This window comes from Hevea brasiliensis, chromosome 7 (assembly GCF_030052815.1).
Source record: "Hevea brasiliensis isolate MT/VB/25A 57/8 chromosome 7, ASM3005281v1, whole genome shotgun sequence".
NCBI lineage: Eukaryota > Viridiplantae > Streptophyta > Magnoliopsida > Malpighiales > Euphorbiaceae > Hevea > Hevea brasiliensis.
This window is the reverse complement of record NC_079499.1, coordinates 1,933,538-1,951,261: the sequence shown is the minus strand read 5'-3', so window position 1 is coordinate 1,951,261 and position 17,724 is coordinate 1,933,538. Positions and strand designations below refer to the sequence as shown.

Sequence of the window (17,724 nt, the reverse complement as noted above, 5' to 3'; positions counted from 1 at the left end):
ATTTTTCTTAGACTTTAATATTATATAAACAGTACAATTCATTAAATAGAATTGTACATCATTAAATAAAATATTTTTTACTCTTTCTCATTTAATTTTGTAACACTTATTTCATCCAATGAAATATATTTCTGTTAAAAAAAAAAAAAATCCTAACCTCAACCTAGGAGGAGCCCAATTGTAAATGGGTAAGAAAGTGGAAAATCAAAGTGTGGAAGGGAAGGATGCAAAACAGAGTTAACAAAAGAAATCTTTTAAGACAAAAGGCCAAAAGATACCAACAAAGCGTCTCTCAGTAGACCAAAACTTACCTGATTGTCACAATTCTCGTTTTCCTGTAATTTTTTGTCAAATATCATTTCCCTGTAAAGAAAGCAAACGCATAGGACCCTTTCATGTTCAGTCATCACCTGCATGATTGCTTTCTCTCTCACGAGATAAAGGAATCTAGGCCTTTTTAGTGCTTACTTTTTTAGTTTTTAGTGTTTTTTTTTCTCCACCGACCGTAAGAGCTTGACCACAAATCCATAATCAAGTGGTCCTTTCTTTCTTGTTTTGTTATCTTCTGCAACCACGCTGTTCAAAGGTTGGTGTCTTTCTTCCTTCCTTTAACTGAGCAATCTTCCCCTCCTCTTTTGTCTTCTCAAATTTTACCTCAAAGGCTCTGCTTTTTCTTCTTTTTGTATTTCAGTCTCGCTTGAGCAATAATGTCTCTTTTTGTTTCGTTTCTTTCTCCTTTTCCCTCTATCAACTGTTCATTGGGATCACAATAATGGGTTTTCTCTGTTTTCTCGTATCATAATCCAATGGTTCCTCTCTCTGTCAACCCCAACCCATCCTTCCTCTTCTAAGTCCTGCTAATTAGCTGATTCTTATTCCTCGATTCCAAGATTCTTTATTTTTGCTTTATTTTAGAGAAAAGAATCAGTAACTGGATAATGGCCTTTTAACTTTTACAGTTGCTCTCATTTCCACAACTCCTCTTGCATTCTTGAATTGTGCGTCTTTTGTTGGTTTAAAAGTTTAAAACCTGAACTGGGTCTTCAGTAAACTCTACTAATAGCTAATAAATTTGTTACTGATTCTAGGCTAAAATGCCATCTTCATACTTCCCTCTTAGGTGGGAGAGCACCGGAGACCAATGGTGGTATGCATCACCGATTGATTTTGCAGCAGCCAATGGTCACTATGACTTGGTGAGGGAGCTTCTCTACCTTGACACCAATCTCCTAATCAAACTCACCTCCCTTCGCCGAATTCGCCGCCTTGAAACCGTCTGGGATGACGAGGAACAGTTCAATGGTATTGCCAGCTGTCGTGCTTTGGTGGCCAAGAAGCTACTCCTAGAATGTGAAACAAGGAGAGGTCATAACACTCTCATTAGAGCTGGCTATGGTGGTTGGCTCCTGTACACTGCTGCCTCAGCCGGTGATGTGAGCTTTGTCAAGGAATTGTTGGAGAGAGACCCTCTTCTTGTTTTTGGGGAGGGAGAATATGGTGTTACTGACATACTTTATGCTGCAGCCAGGAGCAAAAATTCTGATGTTTTTAAGCTCCTCCTTAATTTCTCAATTTCGCGGAGTTGTGGCCTGAACTCTGGTGAAGAGTTGGAGGAGCAGCTGGGTGAGAACTATGCAGATTTTAGAAAGGAGATGATGAATAGAGCTGTTCATGCTGCGGCTAGAGGTGGAAATTTGAAGATTTTGAAGGAGCTTCTTGGAGATTGCTCTGGTGTCTTGGTTTATAGAGATGCTCAAGGGTCCACTGTCTTGCATACTGCCTCAGGCAGAGGGCAGGTTGAGGTAGGGAGCAGGGACTATTCATTTCATGCTTATCAGATGCTTAATTTATCCACTGATATTTTGTATCCTGCTTGATCATTTTAGTTTACTAGTTACCATTACTTCATTCTTACTTGGAATGAGTATTAGTTTGCGACTATATCGTTCAGGCGGTAATTGTTTCAGTTGTTGGCCAATTTCTCAAAGCTTAAGCGTCTAAGGCTGGTGATAAATTTTAGATTTCTAGATTATGTTGGATAAGCTAAACGATAGGGTCCCCCATTCCATTGATCCATTCCATGTCTTACATAACCTGAGACTTAATTTGCTACATTTTATCCACTTCTGTCCTGAGAATAGATTAACATGAAGGTTTGCTTGTCCATTTGAGTTGAAGGTGTTCATGCCAGATAGGAAATCTGAAACTTGTTGAAAGGTATGAAGAAACAAATTTTTGTGGGTATGACTTGGACATGCTGACACTCTGAGTGCTAAAGACAACCAACTACCAATTTAGAATTTAACTCTGATGAATGCTGATTGATGGTATTGTTGCATGCTAAAATTAACTTAATCTTCCTGCATACTTATGAACCAAGTACATTACTGGTTCCTCAAAAATGAGGGAAAATGTGACAACCCATTGTCATCCAAATTTGCATTATGTCTTTGTACTGCTATCTTTGGAAGTAGAAATGTGACTTTATCTTGCAGCATCTCGTTAACATTCTGGTGGTTTAAAGGCTAATTCTAGCAAACAAAAATCCTGTATTGATGTTGAAATAAAAACTCAAACTTGTGAAAGGAGTGTCGGCCTCTTCTGGTCATAAATGGTATTAGCCCTTGAATGTCCAGATCCATTGACAGGTCTTCAAAATTTTTCCTGAGTCTCAACTTAATTTCTATCAGGCGTTTCTTACTGCAAGAGTTTCCTGTTTTCACATTCTCTTAAGAATAGAGCCATTGGAATTCTTACTTCTCTGTTAGATGGATAGCATATAATACATTATGACTATGGACTAATTGATCATGTTGTATGAACTCTTAGTAGTCTTCCCTATCTAGAGCCTTTCTCAAGCATGTTGTTTAGATGTCTCTCCTTTTTTATCTGTGCTTATGGGGAGATAAATATTAACTTGTTCCTCATGGTCCCCTTAAGACTCTTCTTGGATATTTTGGGGAATGGCAAGTTGACTGAGTTTATCATCTTGCTTGTGCAGGTAGTTAAGGATATAATGGCATCCTTTGGACTTATCACCTCCATTGACTATCAAGGAAACACGGCATTACATATAGCTGCTTACAGGGGTTACTTAGCTGTTGCAGAGGTTCTGATTCTTGCATCTCCTTCATTAATCTCCATAACAAACAAATATGGAGATACTTTTCTCCACATGGCAGTGTCAGGTTTTCGAAGCCCAGGCTTTTGTAGAGTAGATAGGCAGATAGAGCTCGTGAAGCAGTTAGTGAGTGGTAAGATTGTAAACATCCAAGTCATCATCAATGTCAAGAACAATGATGGAAGAACGGCCCTTCACATGGCTGTAATTGAAAATATTCAATCTAATCTGGTGGAACTTCTCATGACTGTACCATCCGTTGATTTAAATATTTGTGATGTTAATGGCATGACTCCACTAGATCTCCTCAGCCAACAGCCAAGAAAAGCCTCCTCTGAAATTATCATCAAGCGGTTGATTTCAGCTGGAGGGATATGTAATTGTCAGGATAATGTGGCTAGAAGTGCTATTGCTTTCCAATTGAGAGGGCATGGTATAGGATGCAGTCCTGGCACTTCTTTCAGAATTCCTGATGCAGAGATATTCTTGTACACCGGTATCGAAAATGCATCTGATGCCAGTTGCGAGCTAACAAGTGACAATTATAGTACATGCTTGAGTGAAGCAAGTGAATTTGACACAGCTAACTCGATGGCTAATAAGAAGTCAGCTTCCTTAAATAGTGTGGCAAGGCACCTAAGGTCTCTCCTCCATTGGCCTAAGAAGAAAGGGAAAAAAGATGCTGGTACAGAGTTGGCTGATGATGATTCTTTAGATTCATTTAGTTTATCTCGAAGTTTGGAAGACCGTCCAATTCCACTTAGGCAGAGATACTCAAAACTGGCATGCCTTTCAAGCAACGAAAGGATGTTTTCTTTCAGGAGTAGTCTTCCAAGTCCATTAACCAGAAAGAAATTTACTGCAGGGCTAACACATGGTGTTATTCAAGCAATGCCAGATTTAGCTGCTTCAGTTGAATCACCTTCAAGTCCTGTTTCACTATCATCCATGGCTTCACCTGTTTCACTGGATAAAGAAAAGCGTATCAATATTGCAGGACCCTCGAGCTTGAATCCATCTTTGAAGCATGGACATCCATCCTTGAATAAGAAGTTGATGAACCAGTATTTTTGTTTTGGTGCACAAGGCGTGGCTGTGGAAAATTCTAGAAGCTATTCACAGAAAAATCAGAGCTACAAGCATGCTGCTTCTCTGGTAGCCTGAATTGGTTGTACAAAAATACTTAGAAATTTGGTGAACAATCGGGAATTTATTTTTGTTTTATTTTGCATTTAGCTGTTTCTTTTGAAGTAACTTTTCATGTTTGATTCCGCATGTGTGGAATAATATCTATACCAATTGTAATATTTGAGGAATGTAAAAAAAAAATTCATGAATAAGGTTACAAAAAACTTCTGAAAGAGCTTGAGTGTATTATCTCTGTCATTCTACGTTCATAAAAGCAAGAAGCAGTGACAGATTATATTGGACTTGTGGCACATAAACGAAATCGTGGACAGTTAAATAGTGGTTCATTTTCTCTGGACGACATGGCGTTTATGTCACAAAAATACAGTTGTGATACGTGTCCTGAATAGGGGAAGAGAGAGGGAGACCGTTTGAAGGGATACTATGTCGTCCTGTTTATGCTTGTCAACTCCAAAATTTCTTTCTGCTATAAAAATATAATTTGTTGTTACAGAAGCTAGTGATCTTAAATTTAATTATTTACTAAATAGTCTGTCCTAATTTGTAACTTGTGGTGCCTTCTGTTTAAGCTAATGTTTTTGGCTAACAGAGACTGTTTTCCCCTGAGATCCAATAGCCCAATAGTTGAGTGCTCGCTCAATAACATAGGTTCCAGGAATTCAAAGCTATTGAAAATATTCTGTTCTTTTTCCACCCTAAATTTAATGTTTATGCAACAGGATTAGTCTATGGAAATGCCCATATGTTTTCCTTGATAACCCTTAGACCTTATGGGCCAGAAAAGGAAAAGTCCTGAGAGCTTATAACCAGAGATTCAACCTTTCAGAGAATCTTTAAGAACATAGGTCTCAGAATCAATGACCTATCTAAGTCATGTAATTTCCCATTATTTTGAAAAGTTACCAACAGACCCCTCCTCAGGCTCCAACTACCAAGCATTATTAGGACAAGTTGGTATATTTTTCAGTTTACAAGCCACTGTTGTGACTTGTGAGCCTCCCTGAATGTCTCACACAGTTGAGATGGATTTAAAATTTTTACTATAAAAAGAAATAGCAGCTTAGACCACAAATAGCATTGGCCTTTGTCTGAATGAGTAATGCTAATTATAGTATTTCAAGATCCATTCAAGTCTCCATATATGTTGGATCGTCTGAATACCAGTTGAATCAAATGATCAATCAACCTTTTGTTTGTGTGCTATAGTTGGGGTCTGTCTAACAAATTTGAAATTTTTTACTTTGATCCAAAAGTTGAATCTCTTTTGAACAACTATCATCACAATCGCAACTATGGCAGATGATCAGCCACAAGATACTTCATTGGCTGTGAGAAGGAAAGCCATTGATGATTGGCTTCCAGTCACTTCCTCCAGGAATGCCAAATGGTGGTACTCTGCCTTCCACAATGTTACTGCCATGGTTGGTGCTGGTGTCCTTAGCCTTCCCTATGCTATGGCTCATCTTGGATGGTAAGGAGAAGTTCATATATTTTTTTATGAAAATGATTTATAGTATGATTTTAAACATTTATTATACATTGCTATATTAATGATGAAATCTTATTTAGTCCTAAATCCTTTAAATTTATACGTGATGACCAAAAAGATCGAGAATGTTCAAGAAATGATGCGACCATTCTTGTTCTTGACTTTTTATAGGGGTCCTGGTGTTGCTATACTTGTTCTTTCATGGGTCATTACCCTGTACACTCTGTGGCAAATGGTTGAAATGCACGAAATGGTTCCTGGTAAACGGTTCGATAGATATCATGAGTTAGGTCAGTATGCATTTGGAGAGAAGCTAGGCCTCTGGATTGTGGTACCTCAACAGCTAGTGGTAGAAGTTGGCGTAAATATTGTCTATATGGTTACTGGAGGAAAATCACTGAAGAAGTTCCATGATGTGATTTGCCCTGACTGCAAAGATATCAGGACCACATATTTCATCATGATTTTCGCTTCTATTCACTTTGTCCTCTCACATCTTCCCAACTTCAACTCCATTACTGTCGTCTCCCTTGCTGCAGCTGTCATGTCCTTGAGGTAAATCATTTTTTCTTCTAGCAAGGATCAAAACTCAGAAAGCTCATATGCATGGTGCTCAGAAGCTTATCAAGAAATGGGAATCCATTGGTTTGCAGCTCGTAGCCTGTCACCAATGCTTCTTTAAATCATTTTCATCTAACAACTTTCTCCTTTTTTTAATGTTATGCTGGTTACAGTTACTCTACAATTTCCTGGGTAGCTACTATCCATAAAGGGGTTCTATCTGATGTGGACTATAGTTATAAAGCTAGCACCAGAACTGGAGCTGTATTTGGCTTCCTTAGTGCATTAGGTGATGTAGCTTTTGCATATGCTGGTCACAATGTAGTTTTGGAGATCCAGGCAACAATTCCTTCTACTCCTGAAGTACCTTCTAAGATACCTATGTGGAAAGGAGTGATTGTTGCATACCTCCTTGTTGCCTTCTGCTACTTCCCTGTTGCTTGGATCGGATACCAGTATTTTGGTAACAGTGTGGATGACAATATCCTCATCACCTTGGAAAAACCAGCTTGGCTTATTGCAACTGCTAACATGTTTGTTGTCATTCATGTCATTGGAAGCTACCAGGTGCATTTCAATAAATCCAAGTTCAGGTTTTGCCTATTTTTCTTTGCCTAGTGACTGATTTAGTGATGATTTCTTCTTGGAATTATGGAGAACTGCAGATTTATGCTATGCCGGTGTTTGACATGATTGAAACTGTATTGGTGAAGCACATGAATTTTGCACCTAGATTCAGGCTTCGCTTTATTGCTCGCACAATATACGTTGGTATGTGTTTCCTGCTTCAGTTTTCTCAGTTGAATTCTGATGAGTTTCTAATATATCTGCATACTAACTGCATATTTGCATTTGAAGAAGTACTCATTTAAATGCTATTGTATGAAAGATTCTAAACTGATTGCAGCATTTACAATGTTCATTGGAATATGCATTCCATTCTTTGGAGGCCTGCTGGGATTCTTTGGAGGATTTGCCTTTGCCCCAACTACATACTATGTATGCACTCCATCAAATATTACAAGACACTGTATTTCCATTGCTGGTTCCTCAAACAATCAATACACACAAATCTAAAATTCTGATTTCTTTTTTCTCTTACCAGCTCCCCTGTATTATTTGGCTTAACATCCGCAAACCCAAGAGGTTCAGCTTGTCATGGATCATAAATTGGGTATGTAAACTTGACACAAGTTAAATAATTTACAAAAAAAAAAAAAAAAAAAAAAAAAAATCTATCACTGAGTTTTTGTTCATTGATTCTAGAGTTGTTTTTATGACTAGAAATTTCGAGTCGAGTCTCAGTGGTTTTGATTTGTGTATTGTAGGCGTGCATTGTGGTTGGAGTTTTGTTAACAGTCCTAGCACCCATTGGTGGGCTAAGGCAGATCATTGTTTCAGCCAAGAGCTATGAATTCTTTTCATGAAAAATCTTGCAAATGATACCAAATTACATAGATGGGCAAATGGGGATTGCATAATGTTTGTGTATGATAGAGGACATGTGATTTAGATTTTTGATTATTAGGATTACACTTCATTTTGTAACTTGATAATGAACTTCTTGAATTTGTGTTGTATATAAATTAGGATTGATTGCATGTTCTCACTTCTCAACATATTATTATGAAGTATTCTTCCTCCATTAATGGATAATGAATGTCCTTACCTTTAGTTTCCTTCTAGGCTTTTGAGTATTTACATCAGTGATTTTGCTTGTTAGTAAATGACACGACTTAAATACTACTCAGCTAAAATTTATTGGTTGTAATTTTCATATTTTTTAATATATAATTTAAAAAAATAAATAAATTAACTTGTAAATTTAGATATTAATAAATGCGAATGAAAAATAACAAATAATTACAATTATAACTATACTTTTAATATATTTTGAGATATATATGTTTTTTGCATTAGTTAAATTTCATTAACCTTATACATGAAAAATAAAAAAAAAGAAAAAATAATTTGAGAAAGTAAAAATGGATATGCATTTTTTCTTATTTAAAAAAGAAGAGAAAATGAAAAGAAAAAAAAATTAATATTATTTTCTCTTGTCATTTTTTATCCCATTTAGAAAAAATAAAAAGAGTTGTAAATTGTATTTTTTCAAAATTATTATTTTCATTTAAATTTTTTTTAATTTTTTTTAAAAAATCCAAAAAAATACCTTTAAATTTTTACAAATTTACCATATACCTTTTTGTTAATAATTGGATCCTGATTTATTGGGATTGAAATAATTGGACCTTACCATTAATTAGGTAATTAACGGCATAGTGTAATTAATTCATTTTCCAAGAATTAAGGTGTAATTGTTTAAAAAAAAATGATATGGTATGATATGAATTTTTTTTAATTTTAAAATTAATATTATATATCTAAAAATAAAATAATTGAATGAAAATTTTTAGTTATAAATAAAATATCTTTGAGTTATATATTATTTTTTAATATACAATAATAGATTAAGCTTTCTATGACGATAATTAGAATAAAATTTTCAAAAATTGAATATAATTTATTACATAAAAAAGTAGTGTGTAGGCAATCAGATTTAACTTTTTGATAATAATTATTTTTAAAAAAAAATAATAATAATTAAATTTAGTTCAATTTTCTAAAATTAATTATTTTTTTTAGATGAAATATAAAATTAATTCAGTTTTAGAAAGTAAACCAAAGGAAAGAACAAACGGAGCTACTGTTTTTGATGGGCCGGATCAATGTCATCGGACTGGACTGGACATGGATATCTAGGAAGGGCATTTCTGTTATAATGGCAAAGGAGGAAGAGTATAAGAGACCAACAGAAACCCGCGAAATCCCTAATTTATTCACTCAGAAACAACAATCTTCCCGCCATTTTTTGCTTTTGCCCCCAATTCTCTGCAACTCACAGGAAACCCTAGGGAGAGATCTAGAACGACATGGAAGGGGAGATTAAAGAAGAATTCAACAGAAGTGGGTTCACGCTAGACAACGAAGAAGAAATTCTCAAGAAATGTAAAGCTCTTCCATTTTCCCTCAATTTTCCCACTTGTCTTTTCAGTTGAATTTGCTCTGGCTGATGCTTTAGCTTTGTCTTTTAGGCCTTACATTCTGTATAAATTACAATCTCAAACCATCAGATCTTGTTTCTAGCTGGGAGGTTTACTATCTCAACAGGTAAAAATCAATTCTTCTTTTTTTCTTTTTTTTTTTGGTATGATTGCTAATTACTTGGTGGATATAAATGGGTTGGTTTGTTTACTTTACTTTTAACCTAATCTTCTTTAAGATTTGAAGGGATTTAGTTAACTTAATTTTGAATTACTGGTTTTACTCTAATGGTCGTGATTTGGGACAGGCAACTAGATGAATCAACGGTACAAAATGCTGAAATGGATGGATTTTTATTGCACCTGCAGACTGAACAGAAAGAAGCGGTTCTTAAAGAGGAGCCTAATTTGTACGTCTACTCTAGCAAAGATGTGGACATGTAAGCAGTTTACAATATTACTATTTCCTCGATTTAATTTTCTTGTTTGTTGGACAGTATGTGGGCAATTTTGTACTTTTGAAGTCAAGTGTACAATTCAGATTCAGTCACTTGATGGGTTGCCAAATTGTACTGAATTTCATGTGTATATTAACTCAGACCTCTTTTGTTCTCTATGTTTTTGATAAATATCCCACCATTTTGTTTTACACGGTTTGAATCAGTTAGTAGAAGAAAGGGAGGAGGAGGTGGGTGGTGGGGGGGTGGGTCAGGGTGGGCAATTGCCCCCATTATTTTTTATCTTTTAAAAAATTAATACTTATGAAGATATTAAATTTGAAATTTTCTCCCCTTAAAATTTAATATTTTCCCCGTCGAAATTTTGACTTAAATAAAAAGATGAAAAAATATTTTAGTTTTTGTCCTCTTTGTAATCTTAAAAACAACTATTTAAAAGTTATATTTCATTTGTCTTTTTGAATCAAATAAGGTTAGAAAATTTTGAACAAACAGTCAAATGAAAAGAAAGTGAAGGATAAAAAATTAAATTCAATTGTGGGATTTGAGAATAAGATGAGTAATTTGTATTTTATTTAGTGTTTTCTCTGACTTCTCAAACAATTTTTTTTTTTTAAGTTTTATGTATTTTTGTAAGTATCCATATTTATTTTAAAAATTTATTTTCTCTACACTCAATTTTAATTTTTGTTTTGACTTAAATAGAAAGACGAAAAAGTATTTTAGTTTTTGTTCTCTTTGTATCTAAAAAACTACTTAAAAGTTATATTTTATTTGTCTTTTTGAATCAGAACTCATAGAAAAGAGAAATAGTGTTAGAAAAATTTGAACAAATAGTCAAATAAAAAGAAAGTGAAGGATAAAAATTAAATTCAATTGTAGGATTTGAGAATAAGATGAGTAATTTGTTTTTTATATTTAGCGTTGTCTCCGACTTCACAAATAATTTTTTTTTTTGCAGTTTTATATATTTTTGTAAGTACCTAAATCTATTTTAAAATTTTATTCTCTTTACACTCAATTATAATTTTTGTTGTAAACATAATAAAATAGAAAAAAATATTGATCATTTGTATCATAATTTTAAAATTTTATTAATTTTAATGATTAAGTAACTTGTTGTAATTATCATTGGTCCGTGAAATTGTTAAAGGCCATATTATTAAAATCATGTTATTATGATTCTTATATATGATTTTTTTATTTTATTTTTATTATAATTGGGTAAATCAACTATTATATTTGATTCTTAGAATTATAAAAAATCATGATATTATAATTCTTACATTTTAGTATTTTTTAGTTAGATTTTCTTTTATTATGCTAACAAGAAATACTAGTTATAATTTCATTCTATTCCTGTTAATCAATTCATTTTTTGAGTGGACTCACAAAACTTATTTTTAGTTTAACAATCTAATAATTTCATAAATATATTTTTGTCTCAAACCTTTGAGTCTAACAATTAAACAATTTAACAAAAGAAATTGGTTTTTACTATTTAGGATGTGTTTGATAGAAGTTTAAAAAATCAAGAGATGTTACCCTTGTAAGTTTTAACCTTTAAAGAGCTTAATTATCAACTTGGCTTTTAAGGTTAACATTTAAGCCCTCAAGAATGCATAAATATTAATTAGGTTAAAAGTTAACCTAGTCTCTTAAAGTATCTAAACAACATTAATGATTTGTTAAAAGTTACTAGAGTGATAATTATCCCTTATTAACCTTGTACCAAATGCCCATCTAGGATATTTTAGAAAGTAAGAATAAATGAATTTTAACTATGAAATTAATCCAAACATAAGTTGTATAGAATTGAATTGAACTTTATATTTTAGCATTGATTTCAATTGGAATGATGTCACAAATTGAATTGAATATCCATTTCTCATTGAGCCAAATTAGAAAAATATTCGGCCTAATTTTGATTTCGGAATTTAAACCCAACATGCCCTTATACAATTTTTTTTTCTGTGAAAGTTTGCCCCCTTAACCTCAAATCCTGGCTTCACCACTGGTTTGAATGAAATTGACATGCTTTGTTGGTAAACTGAGGTTTCACTCTCACAGTCACACTTTTGGGTGTATAATTTCTCTAACTCATAGGTGCATGCATGCGCATGTGTGTTTTTGCATGGAACATGTTATGCTGTTGGCATGATACATCCAGTTCCCCCAGTGCTTATGCCTGGCTGTGACAAAATTATTTTAAGTTATTTTTTTTGTGGGCTTTAATTAATATATTTTTTATAATTCAGCAATTTGAATGAACTAAAAGAACATATCCATGTAGGATTTTGAATGATGAGGAAGAAGATGTAAAAGAAGTAATTCCTGGCACTCCAACAGACAAGACTCTAAGGCTTGATTCAGAACCATTTGATTCAACAGTCAAATCAAATGGAAATGGTTATTCCTCTGGAAAACCATCAAAGCTTGTGACACCCTTTGGACGACGAACTGATAAGTTTGTGGTCAAATTCAACATCAATAATCTGCCTGATACAGAGAATGGTGACAATAAGCATGCTCATGAGAATCTTGAGGATGATATTATTAAGAGAGTACATCCGCGCACCAAGTGTTCCTTAGTAGTCCATGGATCTGGGCCAGAGCCAGGTTGCAGGTTCATGTATGACAGGATTGAAGACCGGGTATCTGATGCTTCTTATGGTATAAAATGGTTCTTCCTGACCTTCAGTTAATGTATTGCACTAACATTACTTTTTTGGTTATTTAGTTTAATGCACTTGAGAACCGCGTTAGAAGGCATGCGGCTTTGCTTTCTTCTTCTGGACTCTATGAGGAACCGATGGACCCTACAATTGCCTCACAGGTAATGTGGCTGCTTCATTACTCTGTCTTCCTACAAACACTCCTGTTGCTGCAATGTCAATACAGAACACATGCATTTTGCTTATGATGTTTCTTTGATCACTGGGATTAAATTATACATTAAGGATCATTGAGGGCAATCCATATGTTGAGGACATAATATTTATTGTTTAAATATTTTCTACATGAGGGTTCCCTTATTTACCTTTTCATTTCATTTTATTTTATTTTTATATTAATATATTCTGAGCACGTGTTTAATGAATATCTAGTTACTGTCAACATTTTCCAGTCTGCTTTGTATTATGAACTCATGTATCATTATAAAGTCTCACATCTAACGTTTGATAGTTGTGATTAGAGAAATGTGTTTGCTGTTGGAATGATCTGCTGTGAGGGAGAAGGTCATTTGAATGACAAGTCAATCTTGTTGCAAAACAGGTAAGAGTCCTAGAGTTTCCTGTAATACTGCCCACGTGCATCCTCCTACTAAAGATGGATATATATATATATATATATATTTTTTTTTTTTTGGGGGGGCCTACTTTTTGGATGGGTTATGAATAAGGGGGAAGGGGAGGGGTTTTGTTCTGTGCATTAACTGTTACATCATCATTCATCATCAGGTATGGTTAGTTGCAATTAGCTGCATTTAATCCACATGATAATAAAGTCAGTTTTTGAATAGCCAGTTAACTGGCCTCTCTTTGCAAGAAGTTCATGTTTGAGACAGTATGATCAATGCACTGTTCAAACCCACTGTTTGGCCAAGCCCCCGTTGATTGTGTCCAGGCCAAAACAGGGACTAGATTGTCCATCTCTTTGGTAATTTGATGTACTCAAAAGATAAGATGATTATTTTTGGATATCACTAGAATGGGGCAGCCAATGCAATTTTTTTTTTTTATGATATTTGTGTCAAAATGTGCCTTATCCTTACTTTTCCTCTTAGGTAGGTGTTTTAATCTTTCATAATCTTAGCAGTGTTGAGCATTCTGGAGGGCAGCGTGTTCGTTTGGACTTAAATAAACTGAGCCAGTTCTCCATTTTCCCTGGACAGGTAAGAATGTAAACTTAATAAGACTTTAGATCTTTAATCGTCTATGCCACACTGAAGCTTAAGCAAGAAGAATTTTGTTCTGCAGATTGTAGGTGTTGAAGGTCACAATCCCAGCGGACATTGTTTAATTGCTTCAAAAGTGGTAGACTCTGTTCCTTCATCAGCTTCTCCTGATGAGGATTTGCACCCTGCAAAGAAGCAAGCTTTGGATCAGGAGATTCAATCAACTGATTCAACCTATACACAAAAAGATATATCAATGGTATAAAATCTTGTCTTCTGCATTGCTCCAATATATGAAAATAATACTGTTTAGTGTGCCCAGCCATACGCCATAGATTTCATACATCATAGAGACCACAAATATGGCTAGGATGGATGAGAATAGAAGTCCAAATGATTGAAGAATCCAATATTAGATGAGTTAATGATAAATTTGCAAAATGAAATAATTCTAACATGCTCTACGATCAATTATACTGTATTGAGGAACCAATGAATGAAGACTTGAATTGCAGACAGAGTCACCAAGGACATACAAGTATCATCTGGATAAAATTTTTGCAAATGAGAGTGCAGAGGGTTTGAATTGCTGCTTGAAATAATAGAAACTTGTACTTTACTACTTCTAACACCATTTCACTTTCTAACAATATGTCTTGTTGTATATGATATTCATTCATAATATCTGTGTTTTTTTTTTCTAGAATCTAATGACAATCTCTAGATGCTGTTGGTAACTCTTTTTTTTTTTTTTTTAATTATTCACAGCTTATTGCTTCTGGCCCTTTTACCACAACAGACAACTTATTGTTTGAGCCTCTGACAGAATTGCTGGCATATGCAAGCAGAAAGCCACCGCAGTTGCTTATACTGGTATGAACCCACTATCTTTTACATTCAACATCATATTTGCTGTACTTACACGGTTAGAGAAGTATCATATTTTTTTTGCTTGTTGGCATTTTTCTCAGCTGGGACCATTTGTTGATTCTGAGCATCCAGAGATTAGGAAAGGAACTGTAGATAGGAGCTTTGATGAGATATTTCATATGGAGATTATCAGAAGGGTATTTACTCAGAAAGTGTAGTGTCATTTATTTAGGGAAGCATTTTGCAATATCATCAATTTTTTTTTTTTATTTGTCGTTTCAGTTGCAAGACTATGTGGAATATATGGGCTCTGATGCACATGTATTAATTGTGCCGTCTACACGGGATGCTAACCATGATTTTGTTTTCCCACAGGTGATAATATTGCTAACCTGAGAAATAGATATAATTCCTCTTCTAGTCCTTTTTTCTTTTTTGTTTTTTCTGTGATTGCTCAGAAGTTGTGTTTCATCTAGAAAAGCAAGTGTATGTACATATGCCCATGTATATATGCTTATGTAACATATTTATTGCTGAGATTTAAACTGTAGATTTTGGTTGTGCAGCCTGCTTTTGAAATTCATCCACCCAATCTTAAACATCAGGTACATGATCTACAATTTGAGGATTTCATCATTAGTTACTGGAAGGTGTTACCGCAAATGTTTATCATAGGCAGGTCATTGACACACTAAATAATTTTCTGTCCTTGTACCAGATAACCAGTCTCACGAATCCGGGAATCTTTGCTGCAAATCAGGTACAATGTTGGCAATCAATTTTTGATGCTTTATACTTCGAAATTCTCTATTCTGTAGCATGCAGTTCCAGTTTTTACAGATTTTTTTTTTTTATTGAAAAGTCATTGTTTTACATATCAGAAAAACAAATGTTGATAGTTGTTTTGTGGAGCTACTCAGCTGAACTATATATTTTACAATTCAATTAGCTAAATCAACTTGGAACTTCCAGTATTCAATTAACCAAGTAGATAAGCAATGGGCACTTTCAAGCCCTAATGGGTACTGTTCATTTTTCTTCCATAAAAATGCATGCGAAGCATTTATTCTGCTAAAAGTTCTAATTTCAGGTCAGAGTAGGTTGCTGCACTGTGGATATTCTGAGACAGCTTAGTAGAGAGGAGATGTCACGAAATCTAAAAGATGGAACACCCAGTGATCGAATGAGTAGACTTGCAAACCATATTCTTAGCCAGCGCAGGCATGCTATAAAAGCAATCCTTTTTGAAATCTGATATTTTTAGTTGTTTCGGAAAATCTCAGTTTTTGGAGTTTGAAACCTTTTTTTTTTCTTGAATTATTATTGGAACAGCTTTTATCCACTATATCCACCAGCAGAAGATATTCCACTGGATTTTTCACTTGCTCCAGAAGCACTTTATTTCACCTCAGTTCCTGATATTCTCATCCTGCCTTCAGACATGAAGTACTTTGTAAAGGTCAGGCATCTCCATCATTTTTCATTGTGGTCCAAATTTCAATGCTGCAGTAAAACTATAACTCTCAAATGCAAGTGGTTTCCTGATTGAAAGATCGGTTTCAACTTTCTATAATTCTCAAATGTGTACACATGAACACAGGTACTGTCCCTGGGTGGAGGAAGTGAAGGAGAAGAGCAAATGAAATGCATTTGTATAAACCCTGGAAGATTGGCCAAAGGAGAAGGAGGGGGCACTTTTGTAGAGCTTAACTACCATGGAGGTGCTGACAAGATGAATGCTTCAATCATAGGCATATAATTAAATCCTGGATTGAATTTCTCCAAGGCATATTTTGATTTGGCAGCTGGCTTACAAGAAGAGTTCAAGATCTGACATACCTGGAGTTCAACTTATCAGATGAATTAGTGAGTCCACAAAACTCCATCCATTACAGTAGATTTGCATCAGTGTATAGTTTGGCCAAATGAGCAGGGTCTCATCATTCCTTTGTTTTCTTTATTTCTAATGGCAAGCCCATGATCAGTAATTTTTTTTTTTTTGTAATATTTGTACAAGTAATTTGCTATCAATGTCATTATTTTATTAAATTCATGTTTTTTTGTACAGTTTTTGATCTATTTATTTCAAAGAAACAATCAACACCTTAGAAGGGAAGCTAGAAAAGAAGGTGCTTCCTCAACTAAAGCCTAGAACCCACAACTTCTACCCTAACTTCTTCTGAGCTAGACTTCTTTTTCTCAACCAGTCTATCCAATGCTTTGAAACCCATAATATGCTAACTAAAATTGCAGTTACTGTCACAACCATCCAAGAAATCCATGCCCATCCAGGAACCAAATCATCACCTTCCTTCCTTAGATAAAACACCCCCATCTTAAATGCAAAGAAGGGACCAAGAATACCTCTAACAACAGAATAAAATGCTAAAAAAGGAGGAGACAAGAATTCATACAATCTTGCAGCAGCAGGAACTTCATTTTTCCGGAAACGTGCAATACTCCACACATTCTGGCAAGGACTTGTAACTTCAGCTAGTATAAGAAGCACAAGAATCCCATAAGCTCCATGGGGAACCATGTATCGACAAGTCACAAGCACATAGAGTGTTGCTAGATGGTGAAGAATTAAGAGAATATCAGTAGGGAAGAAAACTATGTAGTGTAAGAGGTCCATCAAGAAATAAGCCATGCTGAACTCCAGGACCCTATCATGGAAGGTGGAGTTTGGAGAAGCAAAAGCATACGAAGTTTGGGTGTGGAGTAGTGCACGGACAGCAAAGATAACAGCAGGACTGCCATGAGCTAGGGACATAAAAGAGCTTGAAGCTTCTGCTCTGTTTTTTAAACCCCAATTTCTGAAAACTATAAAGTAAGCAAGGAGATACACGGACAGAAACATCATGAAGGATGTGGGTAAGATTAGGGTATTAAGAACTGTAGCATCCATGTCATCCCAGCTGCAGAAAACCTAGTACACAGAGCAAGGATGATGATACTTTGGAGCTAAGAAACTAATAATTCCTAGATTGAGGGAGAAAGGAGAGATTTTTTTTTGTTTGCCAAGAGAGAAAGAGAGATGGGAGGTGAGAGTTCTGTGCTAGAGAATATCCTGGCTTTTGTACCAATGACCTATCAATTCTGTCACTATCAAAATTAGAAAAATAAACAAGTGT

General features: G+C 34.8%; 4 protein-coding genes across 6 annotated transcripts; 3 read left to right on the top strand and 1 right to left on the bottom strand.

Moving 5' to 3' along the window:
• The first annotated feature begins 204 nt into the window (after window positions 1-204).
• Window positions 205-4,482, top strand: LOC110640465 (uncharacterized). Its single transcript, XM_021791781.2, has 2 exons — window positions 205-1,802; window positions 3,002-4,482. Exons 1-2 carry the CDS (start codon window positions 1,095-1,097, stop codon window positions 4,283-4,285), a joined length of 1,992 nt encoding a protein of 663 aa, XP_021647473.2. The 5' UTR covers window positions 205-1,094; the 3' UTR covers window positions 4,286-4,482.
• Window positions 4,483-4,616: 134 nt separating this feature from the next.
• LOC110640466 (lysine histidine transporter 2) lies at window positions 4,617-7,906 on the top strand. The gene is made up of 7 exons (XM_021791783.2): window positions 4,617-5,741; window positions 5,931-6,314; window positions 6,494-6,887; window positions 6,986-7,091; window positions 7,228-7,319; window positions 7,426-7,494; window positions 7,649-7,906. The coding sequence occupies exons 1-7, from the start codon at window positions 5,563-5,565 to the stop codon at window positions 7,745-7,747; spliced, it is 1,323 nt and encodes a 440-aa protein (XP_021647475.1). The 5' UTR covers window positions 4,617-5,562; the 3' UTR covers window positions 7,748-7,906.
• A 1,238-nt stretch (window positions 7,907-9,144) lies between these two features.
• On the top strand, window positions 9,145-16,795 carry LOC110640495 (uncharacterized). Of its 3 annotated transcripts, XR_009149972.1 has the most exons (17): window positions 9,145-9,329; window positions 9,416-9,491; window positions 9,673-9,804; window positions 12,116-12,476; window positions 12,563-12,658; window positions 13,019-13,098; window positions 13,639-13,717; window positions 13,803-13,979; window positions 14,489-14,593; window positions 14,692-14,787; window positions 14,873-14,965; window positions 15,157-15,195; window positions 15,309-15,350; window positions 15,681-15,811; window positions 15,923-16,049; window positions 16,191-16,456; window positions 16,659-16,795. XR_009149972.1 is itself a non-coding variant. In XM_021791816.2 (16 exons), exons 1-16 carry the CDS (start codon window positions 9,254-9,256, stop codon window positions 16,347-16,349), a joined length of 1,866 nt encoding a protein of 621 aa, XP_021647508.2. In that variant the 5' UTR covers window positions 9,145-9,253; the 3' UTR covers window positions 16,350-16,643. The 3 variants fall into 3 exon arrangements, 2 of the variants coding, with proteins under 2 accessions (XP_021647508.2, XP_058005627.1); XM_021791816.2 differs by lacking the exon at window positions 16,659-16,795 and having other exon boundaries at window positions 13,642-13,717; window positions 16,191-16,643; XM_058149644.1 differs by lacking the exon at window positions 16,659-16,795 and having other exon boundaries at window positions 16,191-16,643.
• Window positions 16,611-17,498, bottom strand: LOC110640496 (TLC domain-containing protein At5g14285). Its single transcript, XM_021791817.2, has one exon. The coding sequence runs from the start codon at window positions 17,496-17,498 to the stop codon at window positions 16,755-16,757; it is 744 nt and encodes a 247-aa protein (XP_021647509.2). The 3' UTR covers window positions 16,611-16,754.
• Between the last annotated feature and the right edge of the window lie 226 nt (window positions 17,499-17,724).